General features: G+C 38.8%; 2 protein-coding genes across 5 annotated transcripts in view; both read left to right on the plus strand.

The window, feature by feature from the left end:
* LOC137286178 (fibronectin-like) overlaps nucleotides 1-10597 on the plus strand; it is a 263485-nt gene extending 252888 nt beyond the window's left edge. Inside the window, exons 22-26 of the mRNA XM_067817877.1 lie at nucleotides 1379-1540; nucleotides 1805-1930; nucleotides 2073-2172; nucleotides 2310-2474; nucleotides 7807-10597. Coding sequence (XP_067673978.1) covers nucleotides 1379-1540; nucleotides 1805-1930; nucleotides 2073-2172; nucleotides 2310-2474; nucleotides 7807-8074 — 821 coding nt within the window. The 3' untranslated portion in view covers nucleotides 8075-10597. The remainder of the gene's footprint in view (nucleotides 1-1378; nucleotides 1541-1804; nucleotides 1931-2072; nucleotides 2173-2309; nucleotides 2475-7806) is intronic.
* The window catches only part of LOC137286175 (receptor-type tyrosine-protein phosphatase H-like), a 298258-nt gene that overhangs the window by 173789 nt on the left and 102350 nt on the right, over nucleotides 1-22119 (plus strand). The window lies entirely within an intron of this gene.

Consider the following 22119-nt stretch of genomic DNA (forward strand, 5'->3'; position numbering starts at 1 on the left):
TTTCCCATTGGTGTACAGTCTCATTGGTCACCCAAGATAGCACACCTGGTAAGTAATTGTATGATGTCCGCCATTCTAAGTAATTTAGTTTGCCAATAATGAGAAATCAATCAATCGGCGTATTAATTCTTTACATTCAGTTAATTCTTTAAAGGAAGGATGTCGTTTTTACACTTGCACTTTACGTCAGGGTGTAGTCAGTATAGATTTGTAAATCTACACACATAAACAACGGCTTTTGACGAATCCACTGTGGAAGATAAAAGTAATTAATCAACCAGCAAGTTATCGGCTAATCCTTTGATCGGTGTCTGTTTTTATAACTCAGCTGAAAAACCCTATTGCTCACTTACATACGCATATTACATGTATAACATGTAATAGATTTGCCACGTTAGACCTTAATTCATAATTTTTACCCCAGGCAGGAGGAATGCCAAATGTTATCACTAATTATACCTGTTATAAATTCATTAACTGACCCTCAAGTAAATGATGACAAATAGCATACGTAGGTTTATACCACCAAATGAGTGTTACAGCAAGGGAGAAGTAATCGCTATGCATACAGCCTGAGAACACTTATGCGCCGAAACTGTTTTGAAGATACCAACGCAACTTCGTTCTTACATTTGAAATACTGCTGTGTACTTAGGTATATAGGTATAATAAGTGTTTTACCTTTGAACATTTTCATATTTTTCTACCAATCGTAAGGACGCTGGTTTTAGTTTACGGATTTATATATATCAAATGTGTGTTTTTATCATAGCTATTTCACCAAGGGAGTAGCTACCAAAGGTTAAACATGATTTTGCTATGAAACATGGACCCTGAGTACTACTAAATATAAACCTTTGCAACCTATTGGACTTATATGATACAAATGGCTTGTTATATGTCTGTAGAGATAATATTTTTACATGACATGGTTCACATGACAAAAAAACCCACAGAAATAGGATCAACTGGGATCAGTCACTATACCATCCAGGGATTAGAAAATAACCTACACTGCTGGAGAGACAAGGAATACCAGGGATATTTTCAAATATCGACAGGCGATAGGTATCCACCCTAGGATGCAGAAATTCTGCCAATGTTGACAATAGCCCAGTCGCCCGTGTCTATGAGGGACACGGTACTGACCGACTTACAGCTTGGTTTCCTAATTAGACCGTTGAGTAGAAACCCAATTTCATCTTACCTCACATTTTAAACATTATATAAAGCTACATGCATTTACGATGTACTGTTCGAAGTGGACGTGTAATGTGTTAATCTCCAAATGTGGCTCTTATCTTTTTCTTAATTCTCTATAAGTACGTTTATATTAGATGCATGTGTTTTTGCCAAATGTTTTCTCGCAATTTTCTAGCTCCATCACAGACGGCAGTTATGGATTCAGTGAGAGAAGGAACTGGGGAATCAGAGACTCCACCATTGCTGATTTGTCCAAGATGTCTTTATGATCGTACAAATGGTCAAGTATACAAGACGGGGTTGATTGTATGTCGAAAAGAAAATTGTGGGCAAGTCGGTGAGTAATGAAGGTCTTCCGAATCTTTGATTTTGTGATAACACATTTTATGAGTTCTAAGCAAACTCACATGTGAGAACATTCGATTACATATTTGACTTTCAAGAGGGACAAACATTGTTCCATCAAAGCATTCTTAGGCATTATCTTCATATTTTAGGAACGTGGACATTTTTAACTTGTCAAATATAATGCGGTTGGCATTTTACAACAGCAATATACGTCAAGCATGTAATTTGACATTGTGTTTAATTTTCCATACAGGACATCCTGACCAAACTACCACTGCAGTGGATTATGACAATATGGCCAACTGGAATGCAGCCAATGCGCAAGATTTTGGTATTTCCTATAGAGCAACAAAGGATGACTGGCTTGATGGAGTTGTTGGTAAGTATGAGGGTAGGACATTAAATACGAGATACCAACGTCATAATATGCTCTTGTGGTTAGGGTGAATAGATTAGAACTAATGGAGTTAGTCGCCCTATGATTTTTGGTTTGTTTGGGTTTTTTTTTTTGTTATTTACAGGAAGATCAAGCTTACCTTTTACTCTCGGAAATGAGGATTGCAGTGGAAACACGAACAATGTCTTTTGGAATGGGAAACTTCCTACAGGGCAAACATTTATGTAAGTATATAAAATTTACGAATTCACTTAGTTTCAAAAAGTGGTTTAAAGAATGTGAAAATTTACTGAGGACTTGTTCTGTGTTTCTGTGTATTGTTAGTACACAGCCTTTTATAGTAATGTATTCACCATTTCAGTGTATATGCATTCTCTTGCACTAATCATGGATGCACCACGAGCAGCAGAATAGAAATAACAACAGGCAAACAACAAGTGCCTGTTGCTGCTGTGGTCGGAGGTGTCGTTGCAGCGGTAGTTGTCATACTGGTCGTTACAGGCATCTTTCTCATTCTGCGACGAAGGTGAGTGTGATCTATATTAAAAGCAGAACGTAACTTAATGATCACACCGCTTCCAGTTTTAGGGAACAAATGTTTATGTTTAAATGTAATTGTGAAAGCACACTTCATCATACTTCGATGCGCTACTTATTATCGCATTGTAAACCAAAAGTCAGTGTGTTCTGTAATCTGATTGGTTGAAAAACATGATCGAATGGAATTCGATTCCCTGAAATTTCAAGACTATTCGGTGCGTGTAAATACGTTCAAATAATCGGCACTTTTTTCGCTTCCACCATTATCAAGATGTGTTCCACAGCACCTGAAAATTTGGACATTCCAAATTTCGATGTTGGCACCATTGAGGACGTTTTTGGAGAAATAGACGAGAACATCTTGGAATTATTAATGCAGGATGATTGTAAGTAATTAAATTAAAATGACCACTCGTTTTCATTGTATATATTATTGTTAATGTTTGACTTGAATGTTTAATGATGGATATGTATTTTTGGAAAAAATGCTTAATGTTGTTGAGGATGAAGCTCACCTTATAATTCTATGTTACTTACATAAATAAATAAGTTTTTGCCAAGCATTAGCATAAGTGGTAATCTTCACAAATTTTGCGAAAGTAATGAGAGACAGCTCTGTGTGTGAACATTTATTTTTGTATATTATGAAATGTCACCTGAAAAGACAAGCTTATTGCAGTGTGTAAAGACAAACTTATTTAAAGGGAGTTCATGGGCGCTTCATTCACTATCATCACAATTTCTATGATCACTGTATACTGCACTGCCAATATGGTTTGATCTGTATTACTTGATGGCGTAACCATATACTATGAGCACTTCACTCGTTATCATTGTATATATTATTGATAATGTTCGACTTGACTATTTATTGATGGATATGTATTTTTGGAAAAATGCTTATGTATGAATCACATGTACTCTGGGCTGGAGGCCTATAATACTGCAATAAAATCTTGAATCTTGAAATTGAAATGACAGTAGATCAAGAAATACATAACACGTTTGGAAGCAGAAATGCAGATTGCTTGCCAGTTTTTAAGATAAAAAATAACAAGTAAAGTATTATAAAAAAAAAACAGACAAAAAAGTATGATTTTCACGTAATTTAGTTAGAAATCATCGTAAAATTACAGATTTTGGTGAACATATGGAATTGGCTCCATCAACGTCTGCTTCAACTGCAAACTCTCAACCCAGCGTTCAGGCGGAGACAGCTGACATAGAGGCTACAACAGAAACGGGGAGATTTGCTACGGTGGATGAAGTGGGGCTGAGGGGAATAATGGAAACCTCATTATCTAAAGCTACTGAAAGAAACACTGCATGGGGTGTAAAGGTAAGAAATCCAAAAATGTAAACAAACCGAGACATTTAGAGTTATGTCCCCTGCCACCCACATGATAACAACAACTCTGCAAAAATTAACCTTGAGGGCTTGACATTGCATTTAATTTGTTCACTGTTCATAATACATAGAAAACGTGTAATAACTTCGAAATTTACTTTCCTCTTTGTGAAACGAATTAACACACTCAAATTCAAAACAAATAAGGACATATTACAGACTTTACCGGTGAATGCCACGTTCTGTTACGCTTGACACTATTAAATTTTGTTAGAAAAAATATGTAGATATAAATACTCACTGGATTCAAATTGGGGCAATGTCTTTTACAGAATGGTTGGATTTCCGTGGATATGTAAGGGAATTCGAGTTTCTGGCAAGCTCTGAGCTGAATGAGAGGCTGAGGTTGTTCTATGCCGAAGTTCGGAACTCCAAGTCAACCTTTGTTGGCCTAAGGGCTGCTATTCACAGGCACATAAGAGCGTCTCCTTATGATCGCAACATAAACATCCTCCAAGATAAAGATTTTCACACAGCAAACAATGTATTTTTGTCCATGATAAGAGAGCTAAAAAAGAAGGACTTGACAACACAAAACATCACGCCGCAATCCCTTCACGTGAACTTGACATAATCCGTGAAAGTTTTGACACAGATAACCCTAAGAATGAAGATTTTATGGATATCAACTTCTTTATGAGAGAACACAACGTTTCGGAGTTAATGCTTACTCCTTCATCAGGTGATTGAGAAAGGGATACAGAGGTGTATTTATATGTACAGGTAAAACAATAACAAAGTAACAAGTGGAATGAGTTAACGAAAGCTAGTATAAACAAGCACTGATAGGAAGCCGATGGTTAAGATAACAATGATGGAAGCCAACGGTAATGCATTACAGTTGATTGGATATGTTTACATAACATGATTGGGGATAAGGATGGAAGCCAATGGTGATACATTACGCATGATAGGATGATGTACATAACACACGATAGGGGGTGAGCATGTTTACATGAGGGTTGGTGATGTACAAACACAAGTATGTACTCGGGTAGATAGGCTATACATGAATTACATAGATAGAATGTACACAGGTAGATGAGATTAATTTATCAATAAGTCCCAGGCACTTGGTAGGTACACTCCTTGGTCGCGGTTGATGGCTGGTTTCTGTCTCCGGATCTCGATGGCCTCTTGCAGTTTCCTTTGGCGCCAGTTGTTGTTGTTGGTAGATAGTACCAAAGGAAACTGCAAGAGGCCATCGAGATCCGGAGACAGAAACCAGCCATCAACCGCGACCAAGGAGTGTACCTACCAAGTGCCTGGGACTTATTGATAAAATAATCTCATCTACCTGTGTACATTCTATCTATGTAATTCATGTATAGCCTATCTACCCGAGTACATACTTGTGTGCGTACATCACCAACCCTCATGTAAACATGCTCACCCCCTATCGTGTGTTATGTACATCATCCTATCATGCGTAATGCATCACCATTGGCTTCCATCCTTATCCCCAATCATGTTATGTAAACATATCCAATCAACTGTAATGCATTACCGTTGGCTTCCATCATTGTTATCTTAACCATCGGCTTCCTATCAGTGCTTGTTTATACTAGCTTTCGTTAACTCATTCCACTTGTTACTTTGTTATTGTTTTACCTGTACATATAAATACACCTCTGTATCCCTTTCTCAATCACCTGATGAAGGAGTAAGCATTAACTCCGAAACGTTGTGTTCTCTCATAAAGAAGTTGATATCCATAAAATCTTCATTCTTATGTATTTACACTTCTAAATGACATTCAAAGACTTGACAGATAACCCTCTTGGTTTAATTCGGAAGGTTTGGTTTGATCTGACCCTTGGTTTCGCTCGTCGTGGTACGGAGAACCAACGTCAACTTGTCGCTTCGTCGTTCAGAGTTGCCACGGATGAAAATCAGTACAAGTATATTGAAATGACACATTCAGAAATGACAAAAAATCACCGTGGTGACCTGAAAGATGAAGTTGAGCCCAACAAGCGAATTTATGCCACGAACACACGGTTCTGTCCAGTGTCCTCATTTGAAAAATATGTTTCACACATGAATCTGGATAACCATGCTTTCTTCCAGCAGCCCAAACGATGTGTTTCTCTATCTGAAACTGTCTGGTATAACACCCGTCCGCTTGGTAAAAATTCTCTTGCACTGTTCATGAAAGACATCAGTAAAGATGCCGGTCTTGAGAACACATACACAAACCACTGCCTTCGTGCAACCGCTGTAACCTTGTTGTCTCACACGGGAGTTGAAAACCGGGAAATATGTAAAATCACTGGTCATCGTAACGATGAATCTTTGAAATCCTACTCAGTTGAATCGAGTTCAGCTCAAAAACGTGCATATTCAGGGATTCTGCAGGGTGAGCGGCGTGATGTAGGGGGTTCAACTGTACAGCGAACTCAGTTGTCAAATTTGACAAACCTCCAAGTGAATCGTTCTTTTGAAACTGTTACACGTGGCCTTTTCCACATGCCAAACTCAAATGTGACTATAAATAACAACTTCCAGTAGTCTGGGTCAACTGACCAGTCCATGTTCGCAATAGGGGTGCTCATGGATATTAAGCTTTTCTTTCCATTAAAAACTTTAGATTTTGAAAAGAGCGGCCCAGAGTGCCCACTACTGCTGAGAATAATTGTGCAAATTAAATGAATTTCCTACCTTGAAAAAACTGTTTTGTTGTCATTTTAAACCATTTTGTAATCTCGATTAAGGTTGTGTCAATGTTTGCATGCCACGAAGGGCTCTTGGTAGAGATACCTTGGAATGTGGAAGGTTCCAACTACTTTGATTGGAGGGTGTATAGGTTGTTCTTTTTTATATTTTGCCCAAAGCAGACAAATTATTTTATTTTGTAATTGTCTTGACCTAAGACAATGCTCCTATGATTTGAGGAACAGAAAAAGGCCCACATTCCTTGTCATGATGACAGAATAAGACCATTTTGAGAAACTCCCCTACAGTATCAATGAGCAGTTCTAGATGCTACCATGGGAACCAGCTGAAACGACTGGCTGACGCCTCTTCACTGCTGTGCCCGTACTCAAGGTCAATGAGTGCGGCCAGAAAAACGCGTGTGGACCTCGGGGTTTACTTTTGTGTTTACAATGTCGATAAACATCACGTGTTGGCCAATTTCCGGGTGTTATTGAGTTTCAAATGAAACATTCCCGGGCTTCAAATACTCAATAACACCCGGAAATTGGCCAACACGTGATGTTTATCTCCTAAATAACATATTTACACTTACTGTGTGATACCCTTCCATATTTATCAAAATAGATCAGAGTGGAGAAACTGAAGTTTCTTGGGCAGGGATTAACAACATTCGTTATGGCGACAATCACGGGATTGTCTGGTCCAGACTAGATTTGTTTACACACAATATCCCAAAGCTGCATTACTGCTGATACAAGTGTATGCTAATGATACTGTCACACTTGTAAAACCGACTCAGCTTTTAGAGGAAATTACTCGGGAATGTTGAAATGTTTTTGTTGTCTCTACTGTAATCAAACTATCAAACTCACACGTATTGTTTTTAAGCAAAACGATGGATTTTTACCATGCACCCTGCACTATAAGTCCTGATTTTGCAATAGATTCTAGTTCACTCTTTTGCTGTTTTTGCTGGCAGGTTTAAGTTAACAAATATACACACAGCAAGCAACAATGTCAGCAATATCTTTGTTCTTCTCGGACTTCCGCGATATACCCGTAATTCCATTACTCATAAGTACTGGTCTGCACCTCGCTTAATCAACCATGATGACACTTTCGACCTCTAGATACAGGACAGGTCCTACTGGTAGCTGCTCGTCATCAAGATGTAGCATAGGCGAACGTTTTAAATCAATGACGTGAACCACACAGTGAGTCAAAAATGAGATAATAATTTGATATCTTGCAGAAAAGCACACAATGAAAGGTCCAAGAGGAGCAGAGATGAAGTCCACGCAAGGGCTGAAGTCCGCCCCGAGCAAGACGACATATATGACAAGATTCCCGATTGTCAAATGGTGACTGTTGACAACGGTCACAGTAATGAGGGTTATATAAACTATGCATCTGGACATTCCACTCGGAAAACAGACAATACCTATGACGCACTTGCCACTTACCAGAATGCAGATGCTCATGATTATGGGAGGATTAATATTGAAACCAGATTTAAATAGAACTGCAAGTAACAAAAAGCAAAACGAGAACCATATATTCTTCAATGCAACCATGTAAAGTACACGCAGCCAATCAGTTCAAATGCTGCGAATGATGAGTACCCATCGATAAATGTTGCAGTAGTAAAATGAATACCATATATTCCCAAATGCAAAAATGTACAGTACGTGTGTGTCTGTCTGTCTGTGTATGTGTGCGTATGTGCGTGCGTTGAATGCTGCAGGTTTCATAACCTATAGAAATAATAATTTTTAATTGCAGTTTTCCGACTAACGCATTCCTTTTCCTTGGAAGATCTTCCCGAGATGGTAACTGATGATCGCTGCTATGAAGATTTTTTAAAAATGATAAGTAATAACAATCATGATTTAAGAATTAGTCACGAAAGTAAAATTGAAATATTATCAATGAAATTTGATTTTAGTTTATTTTCAAGACGTATTCTCCGACTCCGTTCATTGCTGTATATGCAAAACTGTTGCCCGGGAAATGAAGTTGTTACACTAAATACACAACATTCGTACAGTGACGTTATGCGAGTTCATTCATGATATCGTTAAGAATTGGAAATTTTATTGGCGTTGTAATATTTGCGCTTGTGTGACGCCGGGGAGCTTAGATACTCTGCAATACCTCCTCTGTCAGGCATGCTATTCGAAAATAACACTAATGTTCAAGGAATACATGATCGAGTCGGTTATTTGCCATCATGACCGTGGAGACTACACGATACATGTTTATTCTACACAATACACATACCTCGTTAACGTTAATCTCTGGACAGTCAGGCAATCACACATCTTTATTTGATCTATCACCACTTCATTGGTCAGATAACAAACATATAGGGACGTTGGTTTGTTCAAAGACAGGATTCGCTATTGTATGGGAACTTTTTGTTTTCTTGAGTTCTCTTACGGTAAAAAACATGTTCACATGAAAAGTAGTTTGCCGGAAAACGTCTTGGTCAGATATGTGTGGCAGTGTGATAACTGTGACGAAGCCCTGTATTAAGTTGTCTGTGTTTGTCACGGACTATACATGTCAAGATGTACTGTCAACATTTCAATTCAACTTATTTTTTGTCATGTAATTGAGCCCATAATAACTGGTTTTCAGGCTTTATGGTCTAACTTATGTTAACTGGTTTATTTTGGAAGGGATACAGTACTTCCTTCTATAAAACTCAGTGGAAGACTATTGTTATCATCTTTATTTGAACTATATCTTCAATATTAGTTACTCCGGGATAATTAAAAGTATAGGTGAAGGTAGCCAGTAGCGTTTGCTATCTCCTGTTTAGTTATCAAATCATAAGATCAATTAATAGTTTTGCTATGGATTACAACCTGACGCTTGCGTAACACAAGTACTGAGTTCCAAGAATCAGTTTTAATACTCCTTGGTCAAGTCAAAGGTTGTCCCCTCCGACGTCCGCCAAGCACCTATTCATTCAGCAACCATTCTAGTTGGTGGTAGTTGGCACGATGGTCTCCAACAACTAGAATCCCTTGGGACGGTGGACACAGGGATATGCTGGTACGTTCCTTGCATCCTTGCCCTCAGTCTGGCGTTTCACTTGTAACCTTTAGACTATTGGTCTTGACAGGGATAGGTTGGTATTGATATTTTGTAGGTAGATGAAATCTTTCCTATCTATTAGAACAATGATGGTTATGACAGAGTTTCATTATCTTCATTCTAGTTGAGGATTATTGTGGTTAAGTTAAGTCCTCAAATACTAGTTCATTGTTTTTTTCCAAATTACTTATCTGAATTTGGTGATTCGTATCTTCACGCGTATAGTCCTAATAAGAGGTATTATTGTTGCAGTTGGGTTGTGCTCTCTTTCATATATATTAAATTAATTAAAGTTCACTGGATGGACAGGAGGGCAGTTGACATCAACAGTCGACATCACCATTGTTAAACACCGTAAACGGGAGGACATGAGGACAGTCATCTGTTTTTCAGTACAGGTTTGTTCAGGACATGAGAGAAGTCGACAGCTGCAGTTAGCATACACATAAAGTTGACACATAAAGTTGACACATGAAGTTGACAATGTTTCTTATAAAACGCCCACATGCACAGACAATCAAAGAATATAAGGTATCTGTGAAGGCAATACTCACCAAATCATCCACACTAAAACCCATTTGATTGAGACTACAAGATAGGAACTCTCGTAAACGTAATTACCATCAAACAGCCCAACAGGATGAGAGATCACGGTCAGTGATCTACAGCTACAGCTTACCATCCCTGCAGCTTACCATATTAAAATCAAGAATAAATCTTCCCCACGCTTTATAAGCATTATCAACATATGTAACTACAACTACAATAAGTAATTACATGGCACTGTACATCGACCTTTTTAGTTGCATTAGTTCAAATATCTTTCATGTATATATTCTTTTTGTGAATAATGTTGTGCATATACTTGTTTGATAATAGTGTTAACATGTACACTGGAACGTCGCATATACTGCAATAAAGACATTTCTAGCCATATAAAATGTCATTGTACAAATATTTTAATACCACTTCAAGACGTGTGTTATGCAGCTCAGGCATCTTTACATCTTACTTCCTGTTCAACATCCTTGTAGCTGTAATCACATGCCCCAACCACTTACCAGTCCACTTCAAACCCTATAAGCATGTGCAACGGCAATAGCAATATTTCACCTTGCAGCAATGTATGACAACCAGTCAACATAAACGGAATGTATATTTTTCTCTTGTTGAATTTAGGCTTGGATACAATACAGTTGAACACCTTGTTGTGGAAGTTGGATTACCCTATGTATACGCAGACACTTCGAGTTATCCGAGGTTCCACATAACCGCAAATGATGACAGAAGGAAGATTATAAAGGTTTATAAATCGAGACATCTGTAAGACCCACGAAGCTCGACATAACGTTGTTGGACTGTACAGATGTCTGTCAAATGTCTGTACAAATCCAACCGAAAACGATATGGTAAGGAAAATAGACCTAGGGTGACAACTTCCTGGTCGTATATGATAATACTGTACAGAAATGTTTCACGTGATTTGTTTGACTGGTAACACCCATTTTATGAAAGGAGAGGGTTGGAAGTAAAGTATAACAGTTACTGCAAAATGAGACATTGGTACTGCTAACGTGCTTGTTTATAGGCTGTGAAACAGAGTGTTAACCGGTTGGGTTGTGGGCTTACAGTGGCCTGTATGCATAATCCAGGAAGTAAGATGTAAACCGTCCAATTCAAATTGCATAACACATTTAGAATGTCATGGCCAACATATAGCATGACATACACATGTGTGTCAGGATTAGGATGCCATATGCATGAGTTGGAGATGTTGTTGTTTAGGTTTTGAACAACATGATACATTCAGTGAACAATACTGAAGAAAATAGGAATGACATATGTTCTGAATGAGTCTGCTTCTACTTGGGTTAGATGAGGTGAACGTCATGCAAGTTCTAGTCCAGACTAACACTAGTTCTCTTGTGCTAGCTCACTGAGACACCATGCTTCAGTTAAACATCAAGACCCCACTCAGACACATTACACTGACTCCGAGTCGACCAGTCCTTGTACCTGTTAATGTCAAGCGCCAGACAGGGACAAAAAAAACCTATCATTTGAAATCGTCTTTTCTTATGACGTTACCGGGGATCGCACTTGAGACTTCAATTTGCTCCGGGCGGGCGCTCTATCCAATGCACCACTGGGACTGTCTGGTTCTGTGTAAGGCAGACTTGTTAACAAGATTCGTATTCGTATAATACTGAATCACTCAAATGCCACATGTTAGGAAAAGGGAACGGTGCACAATGTGAAGGACATTGTTAATCGAACCCCGCCCATATGTAATCATATGCCTAGTGTGTGTATACTGAACCGGTTACCGGACACGCCACATTGGATCTTTCTTTTTCAATAAAAATTACCTTCCTGGTCGAGCCTTTGTTCGTGCTGAAAAATAGAATAACCGGTACAACGGGAATAACAGGCGTTGTTTTAGCTGCAATGTACATTATTTGATAAAACTGAATTTTCCTTATGAAGTCTTCGGTAACATACAATTGACAATTAGTGACTCGCCATTGCTCTAAAGTAAGACCCTTTGTTTTGAGCTGATGACTGAAACATAGTCTCACCCGCTGATGACAGTCAGCGATATCTCAACAATAGTTGCAACAGAGCGCCCCCTGGCACATACACCGTTCAGTGAAAATTAAACTAATGTATGTCACTGTTAAGTCATGGTGTAGGTATGCATTTACCACACTTTGTTAATGTCTGTGATTGAAACACGTATTGGATTTTGTGAGGTTACGGTTGGGTACAGCCCTACCATATGCTTAACACAAAACACTGACGGCTGGTCTCATATCCTGGTCATTCCTTTACTTTACACTACTACTAGTCTCGACTGTGATGTGTGTAACTAAACATTATACTTTACTCTGTTGATGTCGACTGTCCTTATGTGCAACTAAACCCTTTACTTAACACTGGCAGTGTCGATTGTCCTCACGTGTAATTAAACCTTGTGTTTAACACTGACAGTGTAGACCATCCTTATGTGTAACTAAGCCCTTTATTTAACACTGTTAGTGTCGACCGTCCTCGCGTGTAACTAAAGCCTTTACTTAACTGTCGATTGCCCTTAAACGTGTTTAACACTGATAGTGTCGACTGTCCTTATGTCTAACTAAACCATTTACTTAACAGTCTTAGCGTTGGATGTCCTCATGTCTACATCCACCCGATAGTATCATTCACGGTGTTGACTGTCCATATGTGTAACCAACACTTTACTTTACACTAATGGTGTCGATTGTCCTCATGTCCTGCCATACTCTTTACTTAATACTGTTGGTATCGACTGTCCTTGTGTCATTTCAAACCCATATTTATCTTTTTCGGCGTTGGTTGTCCTTATGTCAACCTCGCCGCCTGCTATACACTTTCGATATCGAATGTCCTCATGTCCTCCTCAACTCTGTACCTAGTAGGTGCCGACAGTCTGGGTGGGATGGGATGGGGTGGGGTGGTATTCATTGTAGGTATACAAATAACACACATTGTGCACATTCTGTAGACACACTGTGACAACAAGGGAATGCAGCCTTTCAAATTAGTAAATTGTCATACCTTTGACATTTATGAATTAAGGATATATCTGTGTCATGCTAAACGCCCAAGAAAACCCGTTCAGAAACACAGGGGAACCTTGACCACAACTTTTGAGGCTATGAAATATCATGGTTTTAAACGGTTTCAATCAGTTACCTGATGTAATGACAAGTGAGGAACTTGTTTCCCAAAATGGTATCCCACACACCCAAGTAAGATGCAAACTAGTACGTTATCAACTAACTGCACTGCTAGCGACCATTATTCCGCTATCAGAGACCTAAGAGACAAAGAAGACTTTCACTACCATAACTAACATGCTTTAAAAAGACACGCTGACAGTAACACAGTTGTGATGTACTGATAATTGTTATCTGACCAGTGAAATGACGGATTCAACGGTCGTGTCCATATCAAGATGAATACTAACCAGTCATGTGTAGTGTGTATTCGGTCACACCGGCAAATGACGCCTTGGGTCATACATTTCTTAACCAATAAAAAGGCTAATAATGTTAAGATGAAATATTACACTTGGGTTAGGTCTCAGTACACAATAACAACGCCAGTTAAATACAATATTTGTAATTACTACACACATCAGAAAATAACTGAAAACTTTTCCATATGCCTGTGGAGCAACAAGTGTAAATTTCTGTGTACTAGGACGATACGTATGCATAAATTATGTATCATTGAGACGTATGCAATATCAGCATTAAACGTCGTAAAATTCTTCTTGGAACTGGACTAAAGGTAGATTTTTTTCATAAACTTTACATATTGAAATTCTGATTCGAGATTACGATATGAAAATTAGTATGCATCCAAAATATCTTAATGTTCAGTTCAGTTCAATATCGCCAGGCACAGTGACGTCTTTTAAGGATGAACAACGAGAATCGCTACTTAAATGAAAGGAAAAGGCAAGAAGCAACGACAGATCCAGTTTCGGTGGTGTGAACAACACTGCCGTCCGTTGTCAACATGACGGCATAACACGGGGCCTTCGGGCAATGAGATGAGCTACAGTAGACCATTACTAAAGGAGGAGGATCTCGATTTTGTTGAACTCATATTCTTGTTGTTTGCGGAGATGCTCTGGACGGGATCAACCGCTAACATGTTTGATTTGTTGTCTGCTCATCACAGAGAGTGAAACACTGAACGTGGACCACTGCATACTGAACTCCACCAGTTTCCCACAGAGCAATGTGATTAAAGCTTCAAGCTAAACCATTTGTGATAAGTAAGTGAGCTGCTGATTATGATGATATGCTTGTGACATGATACCAGTTTAGGTTTAATCTAGATCCATTTACTTGAGGTTTTATTTGGTTTGTAGTCTAGGTGAGGTAAATGAGACCAATAATAATCATCTGTTACATATTTAGACAGACTCGATTAATTACAGACCGCCGCTATATACTAGTAGCTGGAACATTGCTGAGTGCGACTTAAAACTAACCTCCCTCTCTAACTTACATATTTATATCGCTGTATTCAGTGAGATATAAACTGTAAACAGACTTTCTAACAGTTTCCTCTAATGTTGAGTTTTATTCCTGCGACTTCAGGCTTTGGTGTTCATGATTTCATGTGAACGTCTGAGGTACCATTAGTGCCGAAAGACTCGAGCTCAGAAGTTGTTTGATTACGTTACAGCATACAAAGCATTAATTATGCGTTAAAACGCTTAGAGCAGACATGTGGAAGACACATCATTTGACACATGACCGACAAAAGACGTCCTGTCTGATTGTCTATTTATGTGTTCAGGAGAACAAATGATTTGACAGTGCATGTGCATGTGACGGGGGAACGTCTTCGCTTGCACCTGGTGTCATCACTTTCTGACTGTCATTCACAATATGACTGTGTCGAATCGTACCGTCTACTGCATCGTGGAACCTGCAACAGTTTACCTTCAACATGCAGCGTATACACGTACAGCGTATATATCATGTTTTCAATAGTACTAATTAATACTACATGCTTTTCTATGAATTTTTTAACGCCAACAGGAATTCATTATATAGAGATTAAGAAGCCATGTTGCAGAAAAGTCTATGTTTACGTCACAGATTAGTATCCATGAGTACTTATCATTCACAAACTTAACAGCAATAGCATTGGAAATGGTTGGCTGCATGTACTATACACCACTGCACTGAAAAACATATGGTACTCATTTTGCTATTGTTACTTAATATAGTTTTATTGTTGTAATCCTACCCCGGATCCTTTACTGGTCGACTCGTCCACTGAACGCCAACGAGTTTGTATTCCATCTGAGTGTGATATCAAGCACTAAACGCATTGACTTCATGGGACTATAAATCAACCATTCCAAATATACACAGTACAATACATCGTGCAACCAGGGCAAATACCTGAAAACATTCTGAATTCTGAATATCGCTACAGCAATCCCAAGGGATAATGTTGAACCATCTTAGCACATTGGACAAGAGAATACAGAATTTAGAACACCATTCTACTGTATCGTGAGTAATATACACACTTTCGCCATGAGATCAGATAAACATCTTGGATTGTGAAACCTGGTGAAAACATTGCTTTAATGTTTTTCCATGGACATAATGTCACAGTTCGACTCACAATTAAACAGCGACACGATAACGTTCTCAACGTTGACATTCCCACAATGCACATTAGTTGTAGAACGAATGAATTCACGTGTTTGTTATGAATGAAACGGTCATCGGTCATCCAATCAAATCGTTAGAATTTTGGGTCAAGTCGCTACGACGTTGACGTTGATAATCTTTCCATTTCGTTCGCCCTTCTGGTTTGGACACTTCCATGAAACTTAGACTTTGTTGAATACACCTGGGAGTTTTGTGATCCGGAAGCCAGTCGAAGTTGTCGGTTCTGAATAAATGAGACATACAAACATTTTCTATAATTTTCATTTTGATAAACATAAAAGATGGATGTATTGTGACAAGTGAATATATATGTAATTTTGATAATAACCACTCAACGTCCTTATATCATCAGAGTGACATTGGAATGGCACGTGACCTAATTATACACACTCACCATACAAAAAGTGATCGCAAAAAAATCTTAGTTTATGTCCATTAGCAGGAGAGATTGCCAAAGGTATATGACTTGATTCCCCACCCTGAAATATACACATCACACTCGTATGACAAATAGACACGTAAATATATGATGTCAACGTGATAGCATAACCGGTTATCCCAGAGATTTCACTGGCCGTCTAAAGAAAAGCAGCTGTAAACATTATATTGATGGATACTGACAATCAGTGATGAGGTCTGGTGGTCACAGACTGAGGAAGCCTGCCTGTCCCACCTGTCGCATCCGTCACTCATATCATTTCCATGAAACTGTATGAGTGTTGCTCGACGCCACAGCGAATATCAGTTAGATAGCTCCCTATTTAACCTTAAACTATGTATATAGGTCATCTTCATACAATGTAGTCATGATGATGACCACATTGCCGTTGGTAGTGGAAGGGAGCTAACTCTTATCAGGTTGTTTAAGAAAGTTGTCATGTTCTTTCAACATTGTTGCTATAGGACACACTGCCAAACAGGCCGGAATCATGCAGTCTAGTTCCCACATGAAGGAGTCGTCCTGAGATGCCTCTTATGATGGAATCATGTAACCGGGGTGATCTTACATTAATGTTTCATATCTATAACACATAGCAAAGCAGCAGCATGGAATTGACCACACGGTTCAGAGAGACAGGGTTATCCAACACAACACACGATCATCAACTGCACAGGATTTACAGGTTTTACATTTATAAAAAACAGACAACAGAAAACACACCTGCAATTACTATGCTTCTAACATCGCCGTAACCGTTCCGTATATGTTGTATAGAGTGATTTGGGTTGTGGAGGATCCAATGTCAGAGCTATCTCTCTTGATGACCTGCTCTGTGAAGTTGAAGTTTGCACGTTCACCAGTGTTTGAAATACAGTCGTCATAGGCGTGTATGTACTGTCGTGAGTATAAATACATCATAAACCATACATTGCACACCATATGCTACATACCTTACATCACATAACATACACCATACATCACATACCATACATCACATACCATACATCACATACCATACATCACATACCATACATCGCATACCATACATCGCACACCATATGCTACATACCTTACATGACATAACATACATCATACATCACATACCATACATCACATACCATACATCACATACCATACATCACATACCATACATCGCACATCATACATCACATACCATACATAACATATCATATACACCATACGCATCACATACCATACATCATATACCATCTATTACATATCATACATCATATAAAATACATCATACATCATACATCACATACCATACATCACATGCCATGCATCATACATCATACACATCACACACCATGCATCAAATACATGCATCACATACTATACATCATTACTATTATTAACATAAAAACAGAAATAAGGTTATCCTGAATGACATCATAATGTATACTATCGTACACCTTTGTATGGTGAGGACTTTTCCATATGGTTGTGTCAGCGACGAAAATGATGAAATGCCCTAATTGGACTATATTTGTGTTCTTTTTATATATAAGTTTTTATATTTGTTATTTTTTTTTAACTGAATAATTGACTTGGCACTGCAGACGTTTGTGACGACTGACGAAATATGGTCACATATGCAGTTATGCATTTGGTAGTTATTTTATATGAATATGGATCAGGTTTAGTGACATGTATTTACTATGAGTTAGCTGAAATCGATTGAAAGGATAAGGCGCTATCTACAACAGCAATCAGACGGCCGTTCTTGCTAATTAACTATTGGACAAAGTTATGATCAATTATACATGAAATTTCATGACTGTACATATATATCAATTATGGTGATAACCCTTGTTCTGAAAGGGAATATTCAACTGTCACTTCAACCTTTATTATAAACACATATAGGTCACATGCAACCAAAAATTCAAACATGATTGAAACACAGTAACCACTTATTCGTGCAACATTTTGCACTTGGGTTTACCTCCCTCGAAACGAAGCAGTCGCGTCACCGAACCCAGTCAAAGCCGGTGGATGCGTACTCAAGCGTAAAGAAGCCTTTTCGTTGGCCACTGGTTCATTGATACGCCGATACGCTTAGTCGGCTTTTTGTTTATGGTTCATAAGCCCGATAGGTGTTAGTTTTAAACCGCATGTAGTCAGTGATTGAAGTTGTGCATTGGCAGACACATAGGTGTCAATAAACCAGACAATGAGTTTTCTCAGTTACAGAGTCTGCTTATCACAATCACCATGTATATTTTATGTAACGAGTAGATTATTTACTTGTTTGTGTACACAACCAAGATTTGAGTACTGCTCACGACCTGATACTCCGGACAGGCATACTGTTTGAAGCTCCGCGAACCTATTCTCTGCGCATGCGTTATGAGCTCAGCGCAGCATAGCTGAGTCTTCAAACCACGTTTTTCCCCAACGCGGGGGAAAATTAGTGAATGGTTTGAACTCCGATTTCGCGGGCTATTTTTCATTGCATGTTTTTTCAACTTCATAGATTGCATTGTCATTTTTTGATGATTAGTTTCGGTAAGTACATACCGAAAGGTATCAGAACCTACAAAGTTGTGTTTTACGATTTGCGTATGAACCACAAGGTATTAATTGCTTTATTCTTTTCTAATTCTAAAAAGGTTAATATGCAACCCTTATTGTAAAACAATTTACATTCCTAATGTTTTTCACATTAAGGGTTGTAACACACAACCCATTTTGGCAATTTGGTCACGGCACTTCGATTCGTGTTGCCAAATTAGGACTCTTAGATCATCTGAACTAGTTTATCATGAATAACTGTTTTGTAACAAAAACGTGTTCGGTAGTTTATCACCACAGACAAATTCAATTGAAGCACATGATGGAATAAAACGTGTTAATGGGTAATCGGGTCAGCAGTTGTGGGTTTGTCGGACGTTCTTAATGTCACATGACAAGACATAGGGACTTTTCCTCCAATTGAAATGCATTTTAGAGATGTATTCTCAGACAAAACATGTAGCTCAACTTAACTAACTGAGAAAGAGATCTAAGAAAAAATCGGAGGCATACCTGGTATATTGACGTCTTGTGTAATACCGATGGTATTTCTCACAAATGGCAGGTATACGTGAGACTAAGAAGAAGCGGATTGCTAGTTGCCGTGACATCTTCAGTTTGAGGTTTGCTCCATTGCCGTTTAGTTGTGGTCAGTGTACCATTTAGAGGTGAAACACTAAATAATGATAGTACTTTTTTATGCTGGTGCTGATAAATTCAGTTATAAAATGTCATCGTTGTCGACCAACTACAATTGAACAGCAGAGCTAAGTCTTCTAAGTGTCCAGTGTATATTTGTTCGCTTTGGAGCTGCAGATACGTCATCTTTACCTTCACGTTCACCTGTGGCGTCAGACCTGTGATGGGCTTGGTCCTGCTTGTGTAATTATTTCAGAAATGTCTTCTCAATATATGTGTGTCATGTGTGCAAATCCAAATTGTCTCTTGAAAATTGCTGTTACAATTCTTGTTCAGGTGTAGTTTGACCAATATTACATTTCAGTAATGCTTTTAGCGTTTGGTGGTGGAGGATATTTACAATTTATGCATACGTGACCAAACTGCCTGTTGCATGTTTTTACTTGCACCACATGTTACCTGTTTTGCTAGGTTTACACTGTACTTGCCTCTGCATATGTTCGTGACGATGCCACGGTTGGGTCAGGAGTAGGACATGCTCAGGTTTTACAAACGCCAGTTCTCAGTACACACTGATTGCGATTCACAACCGCATGCTAACGATTTAGTCATCCGTGAAGATCCGGGCTAGAACTGATCTTCAGAAAAATATGATTGTCGTAAGAGGCGACGAACAGAATCGGAGGCTTGGATGGCTTGGCTGACACATGTCATCCTTTCCCAAGTGCGCAGATCGATACTTTTGTCGTTGATCACTGGGTGGTCTGGTGCAGGCTCGAATGTGACGTGAAGGTAAGTTGACATCGTAAATATGACGGATATTGTTCTCTAACTATGGAAGTGTATGTGTCGCTGTAGTTATTGACGCAGTAAGTATGAGATCTTATTTCAATATTTCCCTAACACGCAAATGAAAACATCCATTTTTAGCAATGTCACATGATGAACACATGTTTATGTTCAAACTAGTTTATCCTTCGTCTTATGGCACGTAGCGACGTAGAGAAACATTATGACTGCAGGCTGACAGCCTATTCACTTATTTCAAGGATAGGCTGCATTGCCGGCTGCTCATCACAACCTGGTTTGTGTTACGGTTCCCATAACATCGCAGAAAGCACAACCACCACGACAACATCCCGGACAGCTCCTTCTAACGCCGTCGTCACCAGATACGTGGTCTCGGTTACACCAGGGAACATTACTACGATCAGAGTTCGGAGAGACAGCAGGACCAAGCCCATCACAGGTCTGACGCCACAGCGAACAAATATACACTGGACACTTAGAAGACTTAGCTCTGCTGTTCAATTGTAGTTGGTCGACAACGATGACATTTTATAACTGAATTTATCAGCACCAGCATAAAAAAGTACTTAGTCTATCATCATTTAGTGTTTCACCTCTAAATGGTACATTGACCACAACTAAACGGAAATGGAGCAAACCTCAAACTGAAGATGTCACGGCAACTAGCAATCCGCTTCTTCTTAGTCTCACTCACGTATGCCTGCCATTTGTGAGAAATACCATCGGTATTACACAAGACGTCAATATACCAGTTATGCCTCTGATCTTTTCTTAGATCTCTTTCTCAGTTAGTTAAGTTGAGCTACATGTTTTGTCTGAGAATACATCTCTAAAATACATTTCAATTGGAGGAACAGTCCCTATCTCTTGTCATGTGACATTAAGAACGTCCGACAAACCCACAACTGCTGACCCGATTACCCGTTAATACGTTTTATTCCATCATGTGCTTCAATTGAATTTGTCTGTGGTGATAAACTACCGAACACGTTTTTGTTACAAAGCAGTTATTCATGATAAACTAGTTCAGATGGTCTAAGAGTCCTAATTTGGCAACACGAATCGAAGTGCCGTGACCAAATTGCCAAAATGGGTTGTGTGTTACAACCCTTAATGTGAAAAATATTACAATAAGGGTCGCATATTAACCTTTTTAGAATTAGAAAAGAATAAAGCAATTAATACCTTGTGGTTCATACGCAAATCGTAAAACACAACTTTGTAGGTTCTGATACCTTTCGGTATGTACTTAGCGAAACTAATCATTAAAAAATGACAATGCAATCTATGAAGTTGAAAAAACACGCAATGAAAAATAGCCCGCGAAATCGGAGTTCAAACCATTCACCAATTTTCCCCCGCGTTGGGGGAAAACGTGGTTTCAAAACGTCAGCTATGCTGCGCTGAGCTCATAACGTATGCGCAGAGAATAGGTTCGCGGAGCTTCAAACAGTATGCCTGTCCGGAGTATCAGGTCGTGAGCAGTACTCAAATCTTGGTTGTGTACACAAACAAGTAAATAATCTACTCGTTACATAAAATATACATGGTGATTGTGATAAGCAGACTCTGTAACTGAGAAAACTCATTGTCTGGTTTATTGACACCTATGTGTCTGCCAATGCACAACTTCAATCACTGACTACATGCGGTTTAAAACTAACACCTATCGGGCTTATGAGCCATAAACAAAGAGCCGACTAAGCGTATCGGCGTATCAATGAACCAGTGGCCAACGAAAAGGCTTCTTTACGCTTGAGTACGCATCCACCGGCTTTGACTGGGTTCGGTGACGCGACTGCTT

The sequence above is a fragment of the Haliotis asinina genome, chromosome 6 (assembly GCF_037392515.1).
Source record: "Haliotis asinina isolate JCU_RB_2024 chromosome 6, JCU_Hal_asi_v2, whole genome shotgun sequence".
NCBI classification, from domain to species: Eukaryota; Metazoa; Mollusca; class Gastropoda; order Lepetellida; family Haliotidae; genus Haliotis; species Haliotis asinina.